This window comes from Cynoglossus semilaevis, chromosome 1, assembly GCF_000523025.1.
Source record: "Cynoglossus semilaevis isolate Cse_v1.0 chromosome 1, Cse_v1.0, whole genome shotgun sequence".
Taxonomy (NCBI): Eukaryota; Metazoa; Chordata; class Actinopteri; order Pleuronectiformes; family Cynoglossidae; genus Cynoglossus; species Cynoglossus semilaevis.
The window spans coordinates 13,525,579-13,547,348 of NC_024307.1; the positions used below are offsets into that span (position 1 = coordinate 13,525,579).

The following is a 21,770-nucleotide window of genomic DNA, read 5'->3' on the forward strand; positions in this document are numbered from 1 at the left end:
GTTTAAAATTAGCAAAATATCAAAATACGACATGGTTTAATAACAGCAAAAATAGACCCCAAAAAAAACCCAACCAAATTCTATAAAAATAACTTACATATCAAAATACGACATGGTTTAATAACAACAAAAATAGACAAAAAAAAAACAACCAAATTTTATAAAAATAACTTGATAGATTACAGTTATTTTTCCGCAGATCTGATTGGCTTTTCAGTTCAATTGTCACCACCCTTTTCCGGTGACTGTTGACTGACTACGTCCTCTAATTGGTCCGTTGTTTGTATCACGAACTTTTACCCCGCAGTCATGGTGCCGACTTCCGGGTAAATACCATAACAACAGTGTGACTCTTGGAAGAACCTCACCTGTCCTGGACTCTGTGACCGTCTTCACGCCGAGTTATGTCACAAAACCATGCGGACATTTCTTGCTAAACACACGTAAATGGTAAGTGTCAGTTTCAGACTGTAGTGCGCTAACACAGCTAGGCTAATTTTTGTCACAGCTGAAAGGTCTTTGTAAGCAAAGCAAGTGTTTTCATTAAAGGGTTTTCTTTTTCGAAAACTAATTGAAATACTTTAATATTAAATGTTACGTTAATAAATACAACATGTTGTAATGTCCTTTATCTAGTGACCAGGTAAATACAACATGTTGTAATGTCCTTTATGTAGTGTAGAATAATAGCATTTTGTGACAGCCAAGGAAACAGAGTAAACAGAGTAGAGAAACAGAGTAAAATTAAATATAAACTACATCAAACTAAATATTTAATTCACATTGGTGAATGGTTAGGAACATATAAATTATATACTTGTTCCCCTTAACTCTCTTTAACTTGTTGTCTTTTTAAAAATAGCATATAAAGTCAAAACATTGATAACAGAATGACTTTTATATATATAACCTTTATGTAATCAGAAAGTTATAATTGTAGAAAACTTGCGGTCACGTGACAACGGAACAAGACGATAATGTCAGGGTAAAATGTAAAGAAGTAATTGACAAATTTACAATATAATAGTCTAAAAGCTGACTGTGTGTTGGCTGGAAATGTGGTGTTTTTAAAGCAAATGTTAAAATGAATAACTACAATGTGCAGCAGGAGAATGACATGTGCTGACAACATTATTACCAGATGGACTTGTTGAACTAGTAAGTGTTCCAGACCAACATATGCTTATAGTTAAAATGCAATCTTACAAATGTGAAGGAGGTAATTGTGAGTCCACACCCAACTGCTGTTTCAAAGGTTTTAAGGACTCTTCTTGAGTCCTTGAGTCCAACCAATCACTAATGGTTGATTATTAGACGTCCTGTAATTACTTCTAAATCTAAAATATTCAAATGTTCTACCAAGTTTGGATTTGTTTTTAATAGACTATCTAATTAAAAATAACAACCTTTTCTTTATCGTCTTTTTCTTTCATCATCAGCTCCACATTCACTTCCTTGAGAGATGGCTGGGATTCATATCCTACGAACTTCACGACTGAGGTCAACACTCAGATATCTGAGCCGTTTCAGCTCCATCTCTTTGACAGCCAGACCCACAACCTTGTCTGTGAACCTCTGCAGTCGTTTTCTGTCCTGCAGCCACAGGCATCAGGTGCATGCTGGGAATGATGGACAGAAGGTGTCTCCTTCTGCAGCTCCACAGAGGCTGTCTTTCTCCAGATTGACTCAGGATGATTTGGCCTTTTTCAAGAAGGTCCTACCAGGAAGGACGGTCACTGACCCAGATCTGCTGGAGTCCAGTAATGTTGACTGGCTAAAATCGGTGAAAGGTGACGGCAGAGAATTATTTGTCTTATTTTATTAGAGTTCCATTATAACTTTCATATTTTTAAAAGTATGTCTGTTCTGCAGGATCTAGTGAGGTGTTGTTGAGACCTGAAACGACAGAGGAAGTCTCTCAGATTCTTAGGTAAAGAATAAATTACATGATAAAGTCGGAATTCAGAAATATATATTTTTTCCCCCTGTTGTTGAGCTATATACTATGGTAGTGTTAATCTTGCACAGGCAAAAAGGCATTGATAAAAAATTATAGTAGAAAATCCCACATTTTGAGCTTTGTAGAAACATCTGACTTCTAAATTTTCATTTTTAATGCTTTGAAGCTAAAATTATTACTAACCCTAAAAACAACATATTAGCTTCTGTTTTATTACCATCATAAACTGGCACAAAGGGATTAACAGTTGGCTAAAAGCAGTACTGTAAAAGAGCTTCCTTTTGAATTATTGTAACTTTTAATCTTAAAATATGTTTTTAACATTATATTTATTTGTTACACAGATTTTGTACTTTCTTGCTAACAGCAAAAATGGCCTAGTGGTAAGAGAGTTGGGATTGTAATTAGAGGATTGCAGATCATGTGCAACAAAGGCTATTCTTCTTTTACTCTTCTTTTTCTTAAAAATTAAATAGCTGTTACTAGAGCACCCTCTGCTGGATCATATCTTGTTTTATTTATTTTTTTCATCATAACGCTTGAACTTTGTTAAAAAATATCAGATTTGTGTTTACATGTTGTCCTTTTTGTAGTTATTGTTACAGTCGCAACTTGGCCATTACCCCTCAAGGTGGCAACACTGGGCTGGTGGGGGGGAGCGTTCCAGTCTATGATGAGATTATTCTCTCTACTGCTCAGATGAATAAAATCCTTGGCTTTGACAGCGTCTCTGGTAAGGATCCACGTGAATGTTTTTCCTGCTACAGGTAAATGAAGGTCCTTTTGAATGATACATTTTAACTTTATTATGAACGTAACCTATATTTCCAGGTATTCTGAGCTGCCAGGCAGGCTGTGTCCTGGAGAACTTGTCTCTGTATCTGGAGGAAAGAGACTTCATCATGCCTCTGGATCTGGGTTCTAAAGGAAGCTGCCAAATTGGAGGAAATATTGCCACTAATGCTGGTGGACTGCGGCTGCTGAGATACGGCTCCTTACGAGGAACTGTTCTGGGTCTGGAGGTGGTGAGTAAAGGGGGAGATAACCTTGAAACATTAGCTTGAAAAAGCCTCAAAAAATTATTTTTATCTAAAATTGAAAAAATCCAAAGGTTTGCCCAGAGGTTGAAATGTTTAAAAAAACATTAATAGAAATAGGTCAAAGGATAAAGAAAGAAAATAAAGAATATTTAGCTTAGAGATATCTAATAGTAAGATTGCTAAAAGTTGATTAAAAAAAGCCTAAGTACCCTGATCTGTCCCAGGGGCCAGAGTTTGGACATATTTAGTAAATGAATACCCCAATTAGACTGAAACCAACTGTGTGTGTGTGTGATGTGCAGGTGTTGGCAGATGGGCGTGTGCTGGACTGTCTGAACAAGCTGAGGAAAGACAACACAGGCTACGACCTCAAACAGCTGTTTATTGGCTCAGAGGGAACGCTGGGCGTCATCACAGCAGTGTCCATCCTTTGTCCTCCAAAACCCAAATCTGTCAACGTGGTTTTCCTGGGTCTGAATTTCTCCTTACATCCCAAACCTGAGTGCAACACTGCCAACGTTAACGTGGTAATCAGACTCTGGTTCTGTTTTGTTTCTCAGGCTGTGAGAGCTTCCAGAAGCTCCTGCAGACGTTTCAGCTCTGCAAAGGCATGCTGGGAGAAATCCTCTCAGCTTTTGAGTTCCTGGACAGTGAATGTATGAGGCTGCTGAACACACACCTGAAATTAGCCAATCCTATCTCGATTGGGTCGATACTCACACACACACACACAGCATATCAGTAAATCAGCTGGTCTTTATCAGATCACCCGTGTCTATAAAGGTATCTGGAAGTACTACTGACATGAAACACTGTGTACTGTGTACTGGCAAAACAAGCTTCAAATTCATAGAAATGCATTAATGATAGAAAAGCTCTGCTCACTTTCTGGTCAGTAGGCTGAGTGTTAGATGTACACAAAGTTAGATTTTGTTCAACCTTTTTATGTTATTATTTTTCTGTATTTAAATCTTAGTGTTATTTATACTTTCATACTCATTTATACTTGTAGAGTAAAAACTGTAATTGGACAACTCCAGTAATCAGTGAAAATATAACCATGTGGTCCACTTCCCCACCGTCCAGATTGTCCATTTTACATCGTCATTGAAACCTCGGGGTCGGACTCGACACACGACGAAGAAAAATTGCACAACTTTTTGGAGAAAGCGATGACATCATCGCTGGTCGCCGATGGAACTGTGGCAACTGAGGACGCGAAAATGAAGGTGAGTGGGAGAACTGAGGACACAGGAGACACATGGGAATAAGTCAACAACATCTTCTCTGTCCAATGTCTTCAGACCCTGTGGTCCATGCGTGAACGTGTCACTGAGGCTCTGACCCACGAGGGCTTCACCTACAAGTACGACATCTCACTTCCTGTTGAGCAGATCTACCAGCTGGTCACAGACATGAGGTCACACCTGGGGACCCAGGCCAAGAGCGTGGTGGGATATGGACACGTCGGTGAGACGCAGACTGAAGTGTAGAATAAGGACAAGTCAAGTAGCTTAACGAGCTAATCATTCCAAATAATGCAGACCCCCCCCCCCTCCCCAAGAAGGCTAACTTAAAGCCATGCAGATGTTCTTCTTCAAATCACAGACTTCAACCCACAACCTCTTCACCTTGTCTTTCCCTCCACAGGGGATGGAAACGTCCACTTAAACGTCACTTCACCAGCCAAAGACCCCGCTCTCCTCGCCTCCATCGAGCCTTTTGTCTACGAGTGGACGGCCCAGCGTCAGGGCAGCATCAGTGCTGAGCACGGACTGGGGCTGAAGAAGAGGAACTGCATCTACTACAGTAAAGGCCGTCCAGCTGTGGCCCTCATGGGGGACATCAAGGCCATGCTGGATCCCAAAGGCATTCTGAACCCGTACAAGACCCTACCAGACGATGTCAGATGACCCACAGATGAGTCACAGCTCACGGGTAAGTGAAGTTCAGTCCACAGCTAGCACGCTACATCACATTGGTACGACAGCTCACTACGACCAACTGACCAAACTACTACGTTTCTAACAGATGTTCTGGATATTAACCTAGGTGTGGCGCTGTGGGCCTGCTTTCATTATAGTTGGCCAAACACTGAGGTGTCAGTAGGACACATCCAGTATCACAGGATTTGCATGTGTCATGTGGAAATGTGTCTTCAATAATCTGTGGTCAATGTCATTAATGTCCACAGGAGGGCGTTTGACACATTTAAAATGTTTAACTGCAGCCACGGCACTGCTGGCAGGAATATAAATGTTTTTAAGTAGCAATTTCTGACCTTTTGAGAACTCCCACTGTGTTTTGGTTGAAGTGCGCCCTCTGGTGGTTGAATTCAAACCTAGATGTGGCGTGAGATGCAGAGAAATACTAAGCAAATGGAAAAAGGCAGATATTGAAAAGAAATTGTCTAACATTAAAGTGAATTTGAATTTAAGTTTCTCTCTTTACATACAAATCCATGTGATAATAGAGTGATAAATAAATGCAATGGTACTTGATTCAAAGCCAACAGATCTTTGAGATAGCGACCGACAGTGCTACTTTTGTGTAGCAATACATCTCTAATAAAATATCTTTAAATTTGAATTGTTAAATCCAGCAGCTACATTTCTAGCAATACATCTCTAATAAAATATCTTTGAATTTGAATTGTTAAATCCAGCAGCTGTTGTTAAAACTACCTACATTTCCTTCCTAATTTTCACAAAATCACATCCAAACCAGTTTATAGATAAGCGGGATTGCAGTAATTGTTTTATTACATTTATATATAAAAAAACAAAGCAACATTTCAGAAGAGACCCAGCATTTGTGAAACACATTTGTTTTTTAACAACACACTTGGAAAAGGCAGCAGTTTGTCAAATCCAGCTAAATAACAACCAGAGTTCTCCATACATCCGACAACCAGCTGGTACAGTGTGGCATGATGGGAGATGATGAGGAGCAAATGGAAGCCCAGCCCTCTACAGTAGGACACTGCGGTTCCTCCCATAGAGAAGAGAAAAACAGCGCCACCCACAGCAGGTCTTTCTTCATTCTTTCTACAGTTAATCTTTTTAAATCAGCCACAGTGAGTTTACACAAGTTCACCAGACACAGAGTAAAAGTTTGTTTAAATTCTTATTATAAGATACGTAATTATTCCTATAGTCTGACATTTTCCTTAATCCAAGAACCACCAGTTATTATACAGCATGTAGTGTTTGTCCTGTCCTTAGCTAACATCCAGTGTTTGTCCCGTCCTTAGCTAACATCCACACAACCAACTTTGGTTTTAATGACATTGTAGGTATACAGTGTTCGTGTGTGTGTGTATCCAGTCTGTTTCACACCACACCAGTCTTATGTGTCCTCAGTAGTGTCTAGCAGTACAGCTTTAATATATAAATATCATAATACATTTAAAAAGTAAAAAAACAACAACATTGTCTCATCCATTGGCTCCACTTCCTGTTTGTAGTGAATGTATTGTGAAGTAGTGGTCTGTACTGTTTGTGTGTGTGCTGATAAAGCAGGTCAAATATTGATAAAGGAGTCTCTGTCTCAGTAGTCTCTGAGTGACACAGTTTCACTGCCTCAGACAGCAGTGGCTGAGGACCAGTATTATAGACTCTATGGGTCGTGGACCAGATTTGGAGCAGCGTTGAATTAAAGCGTGGACAGGCCTGGACCGGTTTCTAGTTCAGACACTGAAAAAAAATCATGGTTTCAAAATCGCTTCAATTGACCATCATACCGTTCCTGCAGTATGAGCTCTCATTAGCACCCCCTAGAGTTACTATCAATATATAGTTACTATACTGTCAGCTGTGTATGACTTCAGATGAGTTAAGTTTATTATAAGATTATTTTTCAACCCATCTGCCATGTGGTAAAAGATTAGTTCAAAGTTGACTTTTAGCAAAATATCAGCCCCTGTTGTGGTGATTCAGACACAGCTTTGTTAGCTTTAAGCTAATCTGTAGCACAGTGGTGTCGACTTGTTCTCTAGCTACAGTTCTACAGTGTAAACCATCCACTGACGGATCCCGTTAAGACTGACGGAGGCCTGGAGGAAGCACAACAGTGACGCTGTACAAGTCAAGTGAGTTGACAGTGGACAGACTGGAGAACAGATGAAGACGTTGCTCAACTCTCAGTTCTGCTGTAAATGCTGATGTTCAGCAGACGGACGTGTGGAACAGACTGTCTCAGTCAGGACTGACGATGATGAATGTGTGATAAAGGTCATCGTCGTATCAACCACCAACAGTTCCACTTTGATATTTATCACAAACACCAGAAGCCTCTTAGAAGAATGACCTCTTTTACTGCTGTTAAAATACGTCATTCCTGGCAGTAGTAGTATTGAATTATACACCATACAATAGTGTATAATATAATTCAAGTTTGTTTTCTGATCTACAAGTTCATTTGTTGTTTGTTCCTCTGACCCTGAACCCTGGGGTTTGGGGTCAGAGGAACAGGTCAGGGTTTCATCTAGTGTGAAAACAGGACTGTTGATTTCACTATGTTGACCACTGACTAGAAGGAAGGAAGCGTTACTACAAGTTTGTGAAACTGTGACATTTATCAATTATGGCAACACCTATATGTTAAGATTAAAAACTAACTACTAACCTGCTGCTGTTATTATAATTAGTTGTTTCATATTCAGCTCCAGCAAATACGGTGTCATAGTATTGATTATAGTCGGGCGCCCCCAATGACCCCCTCATTGTGTTTTTTTTTTCCTGAGGCGTTACAGCATTACCCCTCCAGCAGATGGTGCAGTAGGCCACCGCCCATGTGGCCTATGCAAAGAGCCAGATTGATTTTTCTTTTTTAATGAAGGATAATAAGGGACTGATTTACTAATCATTAACATGTCGCAGCTTGTTACTGGTCACTTTGTATTTCTGTTCATGAGGTGTAGCCAAAATCACCATGAATACTGACCTTGCCCATGCCAAGGTATTGGGATGGAGAAGTACCATCAACAGTCCATGATGTTGACTCTGTGTAACAGTCCAGATCACATCTGTGTGAACACAGCAGCCACAGGTTTGTGTCGTCTGGTGAAAACCACCTGCTCAGATAAATATGTGTGGACTTTGAATCAGTCAGACAGACGGATACGATGTCAGAGGAAGGTGACCGACGCCGCACGGCGACCGGAGCTGGATGACACTGGGACTCGTGTCCTCGGCCTGTTCTGCTGATGGTCCTTTATAATAATTGCGAAGCCCTTCTCCTGAACCGACCCCCGCCCCTGACACCGGGCTGCTGCCTCAGGAGCTGCTCTCATGACTCTTTACCCTTCTCCAGAGAGAGGTGGATCTTATCCAGAGTCTTCTTAATGCGCAGAGCTGTCAGCCTGGCTGAAGGATTCTGGTACCAACACTCCTTCATCAACTTAACCAGGGCAGAGAGAGTCTGTCAGAGAGACCACCACAGACAGAGAGAGAGAGAGAGAGTCAAACTGTGATCCACTTACAGTGACAAAGACAATCAGACTACAGCAGTTTTGACCTGACGTATTAGGACAGACCACAGTCTCCTTTGTTTTTTTAATTATTATTTTTAATTTTGCACTTCCAGCTGATGGATTGTTTAATAACTTCATAATCAGCTTCTCCAACATCAGCATTCATTTTTACTGGGCCCCAGAGAAACATGTAATGTGATTGCAGAATTGGATAAAGTCACAGTGGAACAGAGATCGGTTTTTATTTGGGCAAATGATTGTCATTAACTAAGACTTGATGGTAATTGTAACTAAAGAAAATTCAGGTGGTAAGAACTAAATACTAGTGTTTCAAATGAACAACGAAATCTCTCCAAAAAAAGAAAAAATCCCCTAGTGTCTAGTTTAAAGTACTGCAATTCTTTAAACCCCCAGCAGCAGAGTGTGCTGCAGATAGGAGACATGACGCAGCTGTATATTAGCAGCAGACAGGAGGACTGAAGACTGAACTAAGAGGAGTTGGTTCACCACAGTTGGATCGAGGTTTGTTAAAAGATATTTTACTAAGAAATAAAAAACACTCACAGGATCAGAAAACCAGCGATTAGGAATAAACGGCCTCTGCTGCTCCACACACACCACCTTCCTCATGTCTTCGAAGCTCGGGTCGTTTGGCACCTGATCATAAAACGGGGGTTTGTAATCCTCAACAATACCTGCACAGAGAAGAGGGATAAAAACAAGATAAATATGGCACAAACAAAGCAAACAGCTGACCAAAGTGAAGACTGAACACAAACACAACAGTCACCGTTGCTGTAGGTGCGTCGTGCGATCTCCCACAGCACCAGTCCGAAGGCCCAGATGTCCACTCTCTTGTAGGCATCGAAGCAGTCTGTCTGAATGGTCTCGTCCAGAACTTCACTAGCCATGTAGCGCTTGGTGCCAACCTTTGGGTTGTTGCCCACGTCCAACAGATTGTCGCTCTGGGAGTGGGTTACAGCCAGCCCTGTGAGACAGAATGAGGAATAAATACACAATAATGATCCCATGATGCAGTGTTCTAATTTAAATGACAGGGCTACAAAAAAGATTTTACTAATGCTGTTTATCAGATGTATTCCCTGACAGTGATCTTTAGTATGTTATAAATGACATCATTTGCTGTCATGGTAAAGACTAATCCTTAATTAGAATTATTTTCTTTTTTTATTGATCTGACATTTTAAAAACAATTTACCAAATATTGCTTTTTAAAAAAATAGCTTGCCTTTAGCAGTTTCTTTGCTTCAATAACACTCTAGCCATTTTCTAAGTTAATGTATCCTATTATTAGCTGTACGCTGGCTAAATGACTTTTTTGTGGCTAACCTTTGATTGATCATCAATTTTAATTTTTTTTTTATCCAGTAATGTGTAATACAACACTTTAATAGAACTTAATTTTTCTTTTTTTTACCACAAATTGACCCATAACAATGTGTCTTTGCTGCCACTTTACACTCAAGAGTGTATTGATACAGAGTATTGATTATTTGACGTCATATCAGTAGAAAGACTTTTGACTGACCCAGATCTGCGATGCAGCAGCGCAGCTCCTTTGTGACCAGGATGTTTTTGCTCTTCAGGTCTCGGTGTGCGATGGCCGGTTTCCCCTCGGTGCCGAAGATCTCCGTGTGCAGGTGAACGAGGCCGCACGCTATCGACGCCGCCATCGCCAGACCCTCTGTTGTTTCCACGGCGACTCGTTGCAAGTAGTCATAAAGTGATCCGTTCTCGTGGTAGTGGGTGATGAGCCACAGCTGGGTGCTGGAGTTTCGGGATGTCATGTCAGACGCCATGAAACCTGAGAATCAACATGATATAAAAAAGCACGCTGCATGTCAGAGAATCAACATGATATAAAAAAGCACGGGACGCTGCATGTCAGTCACGTCTGTCACAGGGTGTTTATTTTATTGTTGTTATTAAATTCAACTGCTGATTTTTAATAACACGTTGGGTTTGTTAGTATTTGTGCTCAGAACAAAAGTGGTGAACAGAACAAATGAGAAAATCCTGCTACTTAACACAGGAAGTATTGTAATAAAAGACAAGAGATTGTCTTATATAGACAAAAACAAGTATTTACGTGTTACTTTAATTCACATTCGACTGTTATTTATATTATTTACTGATCACTTTTTAATTTTGGACTCACCCAGTATATTTTCATGTCTTAGCAGCACAGTGTTGTAGATCTCTGTCTCTCTGAACCAGGACTTCTCATCTCTGGAGGAGAAAATCTTCACAGCGACGTTCTCTCCCTGCCACTGTCCCCGCCACACCTCTCCATACCTTCCCTTTCCTGGGAACAAAAGAAGAAAGCAGTAAAGAAAGTGAGAACAAATATCATTCTGATTTTTTTAAATAAAAAATTCAAACGGCATATTGAGAAAATCACTCAGTTGACGTTAAGTTGAGTTTTTACACGTGGTTCCATAGTGTAGCAGTTACCCATCACACCTGCCTTACATGCAGAGGAAACACATACTCAATGGTGCCTCTTGTGGCAGCCTATGTGGGTCCCAAAGACTCAGTAAATATTATTTTTTAATGAACCCATTAATAATTATATAAATATGTATATAATGGACTTTTCTGGTATGTGTCTGTATATGTTTTCAGATCATATTAGTAATCTGGGTGGAGTGTTTTTTTTTTCTTCTTTCCTGGACGTAGATCAGATGTTTCTACATCAGTGGCAGAAACACAGCAGGAAACAAACTGTGGCCAATTTCAAACTAGTTCAGTCTGTACTGTACTGCAGTGAACTGTCGCACCAAACAGGATCCCACAGCATCTGACCCACATACTGGCATTTAAACTGTAAAGTGTCTGTGAACGTCACAATGCATTTTATGTTAACAAGACAGTCAACTGCACAGAAGTCCAGAACAAAGTGACATTTCAGTCTGTGAGAAATTAAATTAACTGGAATTAGAGAAAAGCAGAATTCAGGACAAAAATAATCATTTATTGGATGACTTACAGTAATCTAAAAAAAACAACAACACTCTGAACAGAGAGAAACAGGATAAAGATGAGGACTACAGAGACGATCCTTGTTTTTCTTTTCTCTGTCAATTTGCTTGATAACTGAACACTGCCGTTAGAAACTTACCTACACACTCCACCAGACTGATCTGCCGGGCCACAGTTCTCTGGACCAGGAATGGCAGACCGGAGCCACTCCCGGACGTACACGAGTGGGACAACAGGTCCTAAAGACGGACACAGGAATGAGCACGGCAGGAAATAACATGAAATTTGGCAGATTTTTTTGTTTATGCTCCAGTGAGGAAGGTGAAGCGGTGTCTCTTACTGCTAAAGTGCTGTCGCCCACGTTGGAAGAGATGAGCCCGTCTATGGCTCCCTGCTCGGTGTCGAATTCCTGCAGCCGCTGCAGACGGCCGTGATGGAGCCTCCTGCAGGCCAGCACGGATACGACAGACAGCAGAGCCAGAACCACCACTGGGCCGAGCACGAAGAGAGCCAAGGTCTCAACACGGTACCGTACTGGCTCACCTTCTGGCTCATCTTCAGAGGACGAAGGCACGGGGTAGAAAAGAGGAACAAAAAGATGAATTTCTGTCTGGCTACAGACCACAGCCACTCCATCTGTCCCCTCTGATCCACCTACCTGAGGGAAGCAGCGACATGAGAGAGTATCCGCTGACGTTGCTGTTGCACATGTTCTCCGAGCAGCAGATGATCGCCTGACGGGAGGACGGAGCAGTGGAGCAGTGTAACTGGGTTTTCTCCAGACCGTTGAGGCAGCCGTGCTCAAACTCCACCCCTTCTTCTCCACTGCCACCGCCGTCCACTTTGACGGAGGAGAAGCACTGCGTTCCCTGGCAGCGTGTGACCTGCGGGCATGTTCGGCTGTGACACAGACACACCAACTGTCCATCTGTGGAGCAGGAGATACCGGTTTCATTATGCGCTCCTGCTGTTTCACACAAACACAGGATTTATAGAAGTGGCAGGGAGCCAAACGAGAGGTTCGCACCAACTTTCTCTCCAACAACACAAACAAGTGAGGACGAGTCCATCTGGTGAAGTGCAACTAAACACGTATTAGCAAAAAAAAGGACATTCTCAGAGCAAGAGGGCTATCACCACTGACTACTTGTCAACAGAAGAATCACACCCTATTGTTTTCACCCAAATGTTGCTCATTTTTTAATGCTATAGCATTAATGTGAACTGCAAAACAACATTCAGAGATTAGAAACAGAGAAAACCATGGGATGAAAATCCACCATTGGAGTTCGCTCGCACATTTAGGCTGCGTTTTCATAAAACTGAACCTGAAGTTATCAGTTTAAAATGACAGGATTTATCCTTTATGTTGTCCAAAAAAATGTCTGAATATACTGAGCAGTCTACCTGAGCCCTCGGCTGATGTCTGCAGGGCCAGCAGCAGGAGCAGCAGGAGGACATGAAGGCTACAACCACCCATGTTTCAGTGCACTGACTGTAGGAAGAGAAGGAAAAACGAAGAACAGTTGGTAAGCTTTCATACGAGTTCAACACTGTTAAGATTGTTATCACAATCCTTCTATAGTTTGGACTCATCTTCGTCTAAGAAGATGAAAAATTCATTTAGCCCATAATGTTCCAACAGTGATCAGTGATCAAGATTCATGTTACAGTATATGCACAATTAATTCTCAAATGTTTAAGATATTTCAAATACAATTTCAAATGACTACTTTTATTTTATTGTTAAAGAACTTCACAGGATTTTAACAATGCTAATAATTATTTCTAATGACTTACTGAAAATCTTTTGAAGGGTGGAGACCCAGGCCCGACTCCTGAATAGGAGTGAACCAGTGACACCAGCGTGTCAATAAGGGTATTTGGACATTATTCCCACAGGTTTCAGTGTGCAGTTTCAGGTCTTTTTCTATAGAACTCAATGGCTATTTATATAAATCCTGCTCACATTCTGAGAGAAAATATGGTTGATGGGTGTAACCAAGAAGACAAGCCTCCCTCTGGAAGATGTCTTTGTCTATACCCACCCAGTGTTTAATCATATTTGTTCTCCCAATTAAATTCCATTGCCTTTCCTCTCTATCTATAGAATCTATAGAAAACGACTCTGAACTGAGCACATACTGTATCTAGTGGAACATTTTCACCGGTTCAACAGTAAGAAATGATCAAATTGTCCCACTTATTTATCTGAAAACTTACCAATCAAGGTAAATAATTTAAATCTGTCCAATTGACTTAGTTTGTGTTTAACTAAAATTAGTTAGTTTAACTTAAAATTGTTAATGTTTTATTGACTCGTAACTGTAATAGATAGTATAGACGTGATAAATCTGTGTTTGTGTGTATCATATTGCGTTGTTACTGTCAACACAGCAATCTAACTTGTATTACTATTTGCTTCTACTGTTAATTTTGTTACATGCGTTGCCGACCAACTGAATGACCATCTTCTATGTGACGCCTATTGATTAACCGTTAATAACATATGAAGTATATACAGTACATATTCATAATATGCATTATATATGTGTGTATACAGGTATAAGGGCAAGAGATATTAAGTTTCTGGTTTTACTGGAATGGCCTCAAACGCGCAGTTATCCGCAGCACCGTGATAGAAACCACAAACGTACCCTGTGTGCGGCTGTCGGCTGCGGCTAACAGGCCATCAACAGGAGGTTTTATTGACCGTCTCCAGGCGCCTCAGTGGCGCCACTCACTCAGACGACCACCGCCAGTTAGCCGTGCGAGCTAACAGCTAACAGTGCTGCAACAAAGCGCAACCCGGCAGCGTAGCGAGACAGCTGCCTTAAACTTCAGAATTAACAAATAAAATAACAACCACTTACCTGGCACAGCTGCGAACTTGTCTCTAACTCATCATGTAGTGCTTCAGAATCCGTTTCATTCGGTCAATATATCGTTATTGGTGTAAATACAAGAATATCAGTGGCAGACAGTAAGACCACAGCCCTGCCCACTCACTGGCAGCAACTCGCGTTTTCATACGCGTGACATCACCCAAAACATAACCACCCGGTGCATTGTGGGGCGCAGAGTCATCTGGCACGAAGACTGAATTTTACACAACACCATTGACATTACTTCTGTAACGAGAGAGCAAGAATAACGCATTTCTATTTCTCCTGTACACCGTAACATTATGTTAAATTATACAAAACACACGAATGTTAAAAAATAATTTGTTAGAAAATAGAATATACATATTCAGTGATGTTTTATTACTTATAACAGTCTAGAATAGCGGTTCCCAAACTGTTTTGACCGTGCACCCTTTTTTACATCCCAACCAGAGAGAGACAACCCACTTCCCCACACCATCAAGAGAGAGAAGAGAAAAAGATTTATCACAAGATTTATCACACACACACACATGTTGACGTGTTTCGTCTCTGGTTTCCACATTACATTAATTTTGTTATACTTTTTCAGTGCGTCTTTGTATTTTGAATGCAGTTGTTCATGTTAACCACTACTTCACAACTAAAGGGTGTTAAATAAATATTTGGTGGTGACTGATGGTTTTTGTGTTAGTTTAAAAGCAGTTTAAACAGGCTGGTTAAAATTGACCGGGAAGTAAGGGGTGTGGGGTGAACACGACAGGAGGGTTAAGGCAAATGAGTGCATTTTTGAGAAACTTTAATTTTTGAAGACTTTTTCAGGAAATTATTAGTATTTACTTTGAATTTAATTTAATTTTTTTTTATTTTAACCACAAAAATGGACATAGTGTCACGTGTAGACATGGCAGGAAGCATGCAGGACCCAAATGCAGTACTAGAGAGTCTGTTTTCAGGTGTACAAGGCCAGGAACAAGGCATAAACCAGACAAGGCATGAACTACAAAGTACAAACTAGGAACTCGAAGCATGGGAGACTCCAAAGCGATTTGTGACTTTTTATGATTGTCTCCAAAAATGGGAGGTGTGGTCCAAAAGTTTGGAGAAAAACAACAACTAAAAGGGGGCATGAGGGGACTGGTTAATTTAATTCTTGCTACAGATACTGTAAATGGCCCTGAGCGTGTGACGGTGTACTTTAGAGCGTGTGACGGTGTACTGTGTGACGGTGTACTTTAGAGTCTTTAGAGTGTGTGACGGTGTACTTTAGAGTGTGTGTGAAGAAAGAGAGAAGTGTATCCAGTGGCCGATGTGTTTTCCATCCACTGGCTCCTGTGGCCGTGAACAAAAGCCTGTGCTGTTTATTCTGCCTCAACCTGGGCCTTCAGTCTCAGGTGATTGGGACCAGGACTGGGCCAGTATCTGTGCTCCACCATCGTGGCTCCAGGACAGAGACACATTGTCCACAGCTTTTTTTAATTAAAGACCACAGGTTGACACTCTGTGCCAGGTGACCTGGAGTGATCCGAGCCTCCGTGTGCCCAACACCGTCCTCTCCACTGGGGATAAGTCTCAGTGGATAATTAGAGAGGGAAATGCAATACAGTTATCATGAGATGAGATGGAGGTAAGGATTATCTTCTGAGGAGGGGACTGGGGAATAATGTGATGTTTTCTTCTTTCCATGTCCAGCCCACCTGCCTCACCCCCCACGTGTCTCTCTCTCTCTCTCTCCCTCTCTCTTTCTCTCTCCCTCTCTCTCTCTCTCTCTCTGAGTCTCAGGACCAGGTTATAAGAGAGGGAGGAGGAAGCCTAGTGACTTTTTTCAATGACATCAAGTTGTTCATCTCTTATTTTGTACTAAATAGGATTTTCCAGAGTCAACATGGAGCATCCAGACTCCAGGATCTTGGTCTCTTTACTCCTTCTTCTTCAGCTCCTGTCCGTCAGCAGTATCCCAGGTCAAAAAACAACAGGTGAGATGTTTGATATTTGTTGATATATTTACTGATACAGCCCTGAATTCAACCATGAACTAATGTAAGCTGTGGTTCACAGTCACCTGGTGTGTGTTGTCTGACGCTGAAGAGCAAAAGTGTCTGGACTTGGCTGGAAATGCCACAGCTCTGAATATTAGAGGGACTTTGCAATGTGTTCGTGGCCTGGACACCAGAGACTGTATGGACAAAATCAAGGTAAAGAAAAAACGTAATAATAAATAATGGCAGAGAAGTAGAGCGTCTGTATCATCAGTTGCAGAGATCAGTCAGCCTTCTTTGATATTGACGTTTATTTACGTGTTTCCCCTCAGAATGGAACAGCAGATGCAGCCTCCATGTTTGCAGATGACATTTACGCCGCTGGATTCTGTCACGGACTGGAGCTGGCTGCAGGCGAATCACACAACGGAGTTGGTTAGCAAAAAGAGCATTACTCAGAACAGCAATGTAAATTGTTGTCACTAAGCTAAAAGTTAGCGAGCAAAGCTAAACCATAAAATGTAAAAAGCTATTTTTTTAAAGTCAGTCAAACATGTACAAATACAGGTTAACGTTATTTCAACATTGCTGAGAAATTGTTGACACCAAAATACTTAGCAAAGAAGCAAAATTGCTAAATGCTAATCAAAAGTTTTACAACCTAAAGATAGATGACTAAATGAAAGTTTAGGTTTATATAAACACAGCTTAAAGTTTTCACTAATTGTCTTGTTAACTTTTTATTTTTCTAAATCTAAATAAATTCTATTAAATTCTAAATCTTTAATTGCACTTGTCCCTTTAACAGGGGAAAAACACTGAAATGTTAGCATGCAGTTAGCATTCCGTCACACTGTGCACAAATAGTAAATAAAATCTTTTTATATTATTTATTTGGATATTATTGTATCTGATTATGCTGTAACAATTCCTGATGGACTTCACCTGTTCATTTTATCAGATGGAATTAGCTACTACGTGGTGGCGATGGCTCGGAGCTCGTCTGCAGACCTCTCCCTGCTGGAGATGCATGAACGCAGCTCCTGTCATCCTGGTATGAGGACCACCGTGGGCTGGACCGTTCCTATCGGCTACCTGGTCAACACCTCCCAGATCAGCGTAGGGGAGCAGTGTAACTTCCCCAGAGGTAAGACAGAGTTCCACAAAGATTCAGGGAAAAAAAGTGGTGTGTGTTGAAGTGATGTGTAAGTCTTTGTGTAGATGGTATATGAGAGGTTTGAGAAGGAGGAGGAGCAGTAAGGTGGAACGAAGGAGGCGAAGGGTAAAAGGGGAGCAGAGGAAAGAGGAGATAAGCAGGAGTCGGTTACAGAACAGTGCATCGCTCTCTGTGAATGTGAGACTCAAAAGTGCATTTGTGGGAAAGAAAGAATGAAAGAGGTTAGTGTTATATAAGAAGAAGTCACATTCATTGGACTGGAAGATCCTGAGAGAGAAATTATAAAGAAATGTCAAATTATCCCTGAAATGATCAAATAAAAGAATTAACAAATGTACATGTACATGAGAAGTAAAGCAAGGGAGAATGATCAGTAGAACAAGGGAAAAAGTCTGATAAAAAGTTTGATAAAAATGAAAAGTCAGTAGAAAGCCCTTCTTATTCTGTCTTGTTTCCTGATTTACTCTCCTTAATTGTCCCCTAGCTGTGGGAAACTTTTTTGGTTACAGCTGTGTGCCAGGGGTCAAGGACGCCCAGCATGACCCCAGAGGCATGAACCCCAGAAATCTGTGTGAGGCCTGCATCGGAGACGAGAACGACCGGCATATCTGTGCCAGCAACCGCAGAGAGAGACACTACGGAGAGTCTGGAGCGCTTAGGTACAACGACACAAGAACGCTGTTCTTTTAAAGCTGTTGGACATATACTGTATATATATATATATAAATCAAGAAAAACTTAAATATTAACAATTAAGCTGAATGACATCTTAAAGGGTGGTAGTGAGTCACTTAAAGTTAACCAAAGAGCAGTTAAATAACAATTAAGCTGAATGACATCTTAAAGGAAATGTTAAATGTTAGCATAGAAACTGGCAAAAGGCAAAAAATAACCTCCTAGAGATAACTAATAATTTGCCAGTGACCTGCTAAAAGAAACAGAAATGTAGACCAATTATATAAAAGTCAGGGAAGATTTTGAAGTTATTCAAACCTGTTTGAGAGCCACAATTGGTCCCCAGGCCAGACTCTGGTCCTTTTTGTAATAAAGTACTGAACAAGCATTAGCCGTTATGAATCCAATAAGAAGTGTTGAAGTCCTATAGAGCAGTGGAACAGATTATGTACTTTCACAGAAGCTGTTAACACGTCCAGTGGTCATTTCCTCTGAGCTTCGAGTGCCTTTAACGGCAATTTGACTTCTTTCCTGCCTGTAATAATTACACACAGCTGACTCACAGTAGTTCACATCCATATAACCGTGCAGTAAACTAGCCTTAGGTTTAATCCTTAATGTGTAAAAGAGGGAAATAAGAGCTCATTTTCTTCACGCTCTATAATAGCAGCACAGAGAGTCAACTCTGCTAACATACTGCTGGTTTATTTATTTAAATTCTGAAGTCATTCTAAATGAAACCCATCTCTCTGTGTGTGTTTATTTTTTTCCACAGGTGTGTGGCTGAAAACCTGGGAGACGTGGCCTTCGTCAAACACACCACAGTCTTTGACAACGTGGACGGTCAGTGTTTGACAAATTCTTAAGATGATCTTAAGTTTTTTTGGTATGAAACTTCCAGGAGTCTTAGTTAGCAAGTTAGCACGCCTTTAGCAACAGGAGTCTGTTAGTGAAAACAAGGAATAATTCCATATTCTTTCTTGACAATAAGCTAAATGTAAACAAAAACAACGAAAATAATGACAAAGGGAGAAGAAATTACGGGTTTGGTTAGAAAAGGTTAGGTAACTCTGGCATGAGGTAAATAAAAAAGAATCTGTCAATATGAGCTGGAGGCGGTTTTCAGATGAAAACATGCTAACAGTCTGATTTAGAGTACAGTTAAAGTACAATTCTCATTGTTTTAAAACGCTCATTAATAGGTGTTGTTTAAAGTTTGTTTCTTTTGAAAATGTACAAATGATAGACGTTAAGATGAAAAAGTCACCGGCGCTAGTGTGCTCGTCAACGGCTGACCACACGGTGTCAGTGTTTGACAATATTTCTCAGCGTCACAGCGTCCGTTAAAATTCATAATATGATGAAACCAGGAAAAAAAGGTGATTTTTATGCAGAGTTTAATCTATGTCTGTTCGTAAATTATAGATAAGCAATAAGGAAAACGAACTAAGAATTAAGGAGAAAAAAAGGAGGGATAGATAAGCAATAAGGAAAACGAACTATTAAGGAGAAAAAAAGGAGATAAAAGTAGAAGGAGACTGAACTGCGTTTGTGTGTGTGTGTGTCTGTGTCTGTGTATGTGTATGTGTGTTTATGTGTGTGTATGGACATGTTTTGGCCAGAAAAGCACCGATACCTCACACAGTGGCATCTGCTCCTTAGCTGTGGGCCAAATCCAGAATGAATGGTGATCATTATCATAGTCATGCTACACAGAGTCTGCTGGTCCTGCTGAGAAGGAGCAGTCTGAAACCAGCTTTAGCCGTTCAACCAGGCAGGGTGTCTCATATGGTTCAGAAATGTCTGGAGTCAGAGCTGGGAGCAGTCAGTCAGTGCTGTTTGATGCTAAAGAATTTAGGGTCAATTTTTTATTTTAAACTATAACTTATAAAGTATCTTAAGAATTAAACAACATTGAAAAAAATACAACTATGTTAAAATCAGGTGCTGCATTTTGTGCTAGAGTGGTTAATGTTCTTGCCTTACTGCATGAAGGTCGCTGGTTCAATCCACAGCCTAACTTACTAACTAACATTCTGTATGGAGTTTGTATGTTCTGCCTTTGAGAGTTTTCGTTGGCTAAGCCACTTACCTCCAAAAGTCAAAAACCAGCAGAGACCTAGCTTGAGACAATGTCCTAAGTCTTAACTTAGACTCTGACTTTCACTTAAAACAATTGATGACTTAGAGGACTTAGACTTGTACTGAACTGATTTTGGACTCAACACTACAACAGTTGGGACAAGATGGCCAAACGCCAGGGCTGGACGGTGATCATGTCATTGTTATAATTAGTGTTAACTCGTTTATCCTTTATCTCATTGGTTCATTTCGACATGTCACGCTCTCTACTCCTCTCCTGCTAAGGTAAGAACCAGGAGTCCTGGGCCCTGGACTTGGAGCTAGACGACCTGAAGCTGCTATGTCCAGATGGTACCGAGGCGGGTCTGCACGAGCACAAACGCTGCCACCTGGCAGCTGTCCCCGCCAATGCTGTGGTGGTGAGAATGGAGGACAAGTGTCGCGTCTGGAAGTTCCTGGAACGTTTACAGGTGGGCTGGAGAAGGCAGTATGTCTCACAGCTGTAGCGAGACTCAAGTGTATCTGTGAATATTTGTCCCATATGGAGTGTGGGTTATTGATCTGGAGTGAGATATCTGCTAACACAGTCTACCTGCCCTCTTTATGACTGTTAGTGTGTGGAAGACGCCAGGATGACTGATACCCTCTGTGATGACACCAGGGGGCAGGGGTTAGCAAGATGCTAATGACAGATCACCATAGAATATTTCAACTTGTCCTTGAAACTCAGGTGGCAGTTTTTTTAATGTCCCTGTAAAATAAAAGTCTACAGAAAAAGTCTAATGTTGTTTGCCATGTGGGGCATGTTGTCAAGGCAAACAAATATTGATCAGATAGTTGGTGAGCTGAAAGATAAAACAATAAGAGATAAAGTTGAAGATATGTAAACAAAAGTTTTCTTTTTAAATTTGGACATAAATTCGGAAATATCAGTAAAAAATATCTGTAAAATTGCAAAGAGTTGAACAAAAATAAAAAAAAACTCTAAATGATCACGAATGTAATTAAGAAAATGCCAAGAAGTAGATCAAATAGATAAAAAGATTCAGGTTAGCTAAAACAGTTGTTCAATGTTAGCTTCAATACTGAAAAAAAAAAAAATCACGTTTTCAAGAAGCAAAAAAGTTTGTTCAAAACAATTGGCAGATTTTCCGATCCACACACTCCGTGGCCTCACATGACCGTGAGAACATGTGCACACCACGTGTACGCCCACACACACCCCACATTCGGTGTCATCACACACACACACCTCTGTCTCCTGCAGACTGCGTTTGGAAACTCCACTGAAGGCTTCCGGATGTTCGACTCAACAGGCTACGGCGGAACTGATCTGCTCTTCAGCGACGCCACCCACCACCTGCAGAGGGTGCTGGGTAGCTACACCTCCTGGCTGGGCTCCACATACACCACCATGCTGCAGGCCTTCGAGTGTGAGGGTGAGCTTGTGTGTGTGTGTGTGTGAAGTGTATTTACCTGCTCTGTGTGTGTTTTCG

At 40.9% G+C, this 21,770-nt stretch overlaps 3 protein-coding genes across 3 annotated transcripts in view; 2 read left to right on the top strand and 1 right to left on the bottom strand.

Annotated features, from left to right (window-relative positions):
- The first annotated feature begins 295 nt into the window (after positions 1–295).
- Positions 296–10,218, top strand: d2hgdh (D-2-hydroxyglutarate dehydrogenase). Its single transcript, XM_017036255.2, has 11 exons — positions 296–450; positions 1,440–1,790; positions 1,873–1,930; positions 2,554–2,693; positions 2,792–2,985; positions 3,303–3,471; positions 3,561–3,701; positions 4,084–4,229; positions 4,305–4,470; positions 4,651–4,938; positions 10,081–10,218. The coding sequence occupies exons 2-10, from the start codon at positions 1,463–1,465 to the stop codon at positions 4,911–4,913; spliced, it is 1,605 nt and encodes a 534-aa protein (XP_016891744.1). The 5' UTR covers positions 296–450; positions 1,440–1,462; the 3' UTR covers positions 4,914–4,938; positions 10,081–10,218.
- On the bottom strand, positions 7,729–14,836 carry acvr1l (activin A receptor, type 1 like). Its single transcript, XM_008311905.3, has 10 exons — positions 14,350–14,836; positions 12,884–12,971; positions 12,135–12,404; positions 11,817–12,031; positions 11,616–11,715; positions 10,653–10,799; positions 10,023–10,298; positions 9,264–9,461; positions 9,038–9,168; positions 7,729–8,421 (listed from the first exon to the last, which is right to left on the bottom strand). Exons 2-10 carry the CDS (start codon positions 12,954–12,956, stop codon positions 8,290–8,292), a joined length of 1,542 nt encoding a protein of 513 aa, XP_008310127.1. The 5' UTR covers positions 12,957–12,971; positions 14,350–14,836; the 3' UTR covers positions 7,729–8,289.
- A 788-nt stretch (positions 14,837–15,624) lies between these two features.
- Positions 15,625–21,770, top strand: part of otomp (otolith matrix protein) — a 9,032-nt gene continuing 2,886 nt past the window's right edge. The window contains exons 1-8 of the mRNA XM_008311882.3: positions 15,625–16,337; positions 16,420–16,556; positions 16,673–16,775; positions 17,302–17,487; positions 18,002–18,176; positions 18,968–19,035; positions 20,560–20,744; positions 21,542–21,713. Coding sequence (XP_008310104.1) covers positions 16,247–16,337; positions 16,420–16,556; positions 16,673–16,775; positions 17,302–17,487; positions 18,002–18,176; positions 18,968–19,035; positions 20,560–20,744; positions 21,542–21,713 — 1,117 coding nt within the window. The 5' untranslated portion in view covers positions 15,625–16,246. The remainder of the gene's footprint in view (positions 16,338–16,419; positions 16,557–16,672; positions 16,776–17,301; positions 17,488–18,001; positions 18,177–18,967; positions 19,036–20,559; positions 20,745–21,541; positions 21,714–21,770) is intronic.

What these genes read in the sequence shown, in the direction of transcription:
- d2hgdh (XM_017036255.2), top strand. Translation starts at nt 1,463, where the DNA reads ATGGCTGGGATTCATATCCTACGAACTTCACGACTGAGGTCAACACTC. An exon ending in GAAGTCTCTCAGATTCTTAG is followed by an intron (nt 1,931 to 2,553) that starts GTAAAGAATAAA and finishes TCCTTTTTGTAG; the next exon opens with TTATTGTTACAGTCGCAACT. An exon ending in CTGTTCTGGGTCTGGAGGTG is followed by an intron (nt 2,986 to 3,302) that starts GTGAGTAAAGGG and finishes TGTGATGTGCAG; the next exon opens with GTGTTGGCAGATGGGCGTGT.
- acvr1l (XM_008311905.3), bottom strand. Translation starts at nt 12,956, where the DNA reads ATGGGTGGTTGTAGCCTTCATGTCCTCCTGCTGCTCCTGCTGCTGGCC. An exon ending in ACGACGCACCTACAGCAACG is followed by an intron (nt 9,169 to 9,263) that starts GTGACTGTTGTG and finishes TTCTCTGTGCAG; the next exon opens with GTATTGTTGAGGATTACAAA. An exon ending in ATCGCTGGTTTTCTGATCCT is followed by an intron (nt 8,422 to 9,037) that starts GTGAGTGTTTTT and finishes TCTCTCTGACAG; the next exon opens with ACTCTCTCTGCCCTGGTTAA.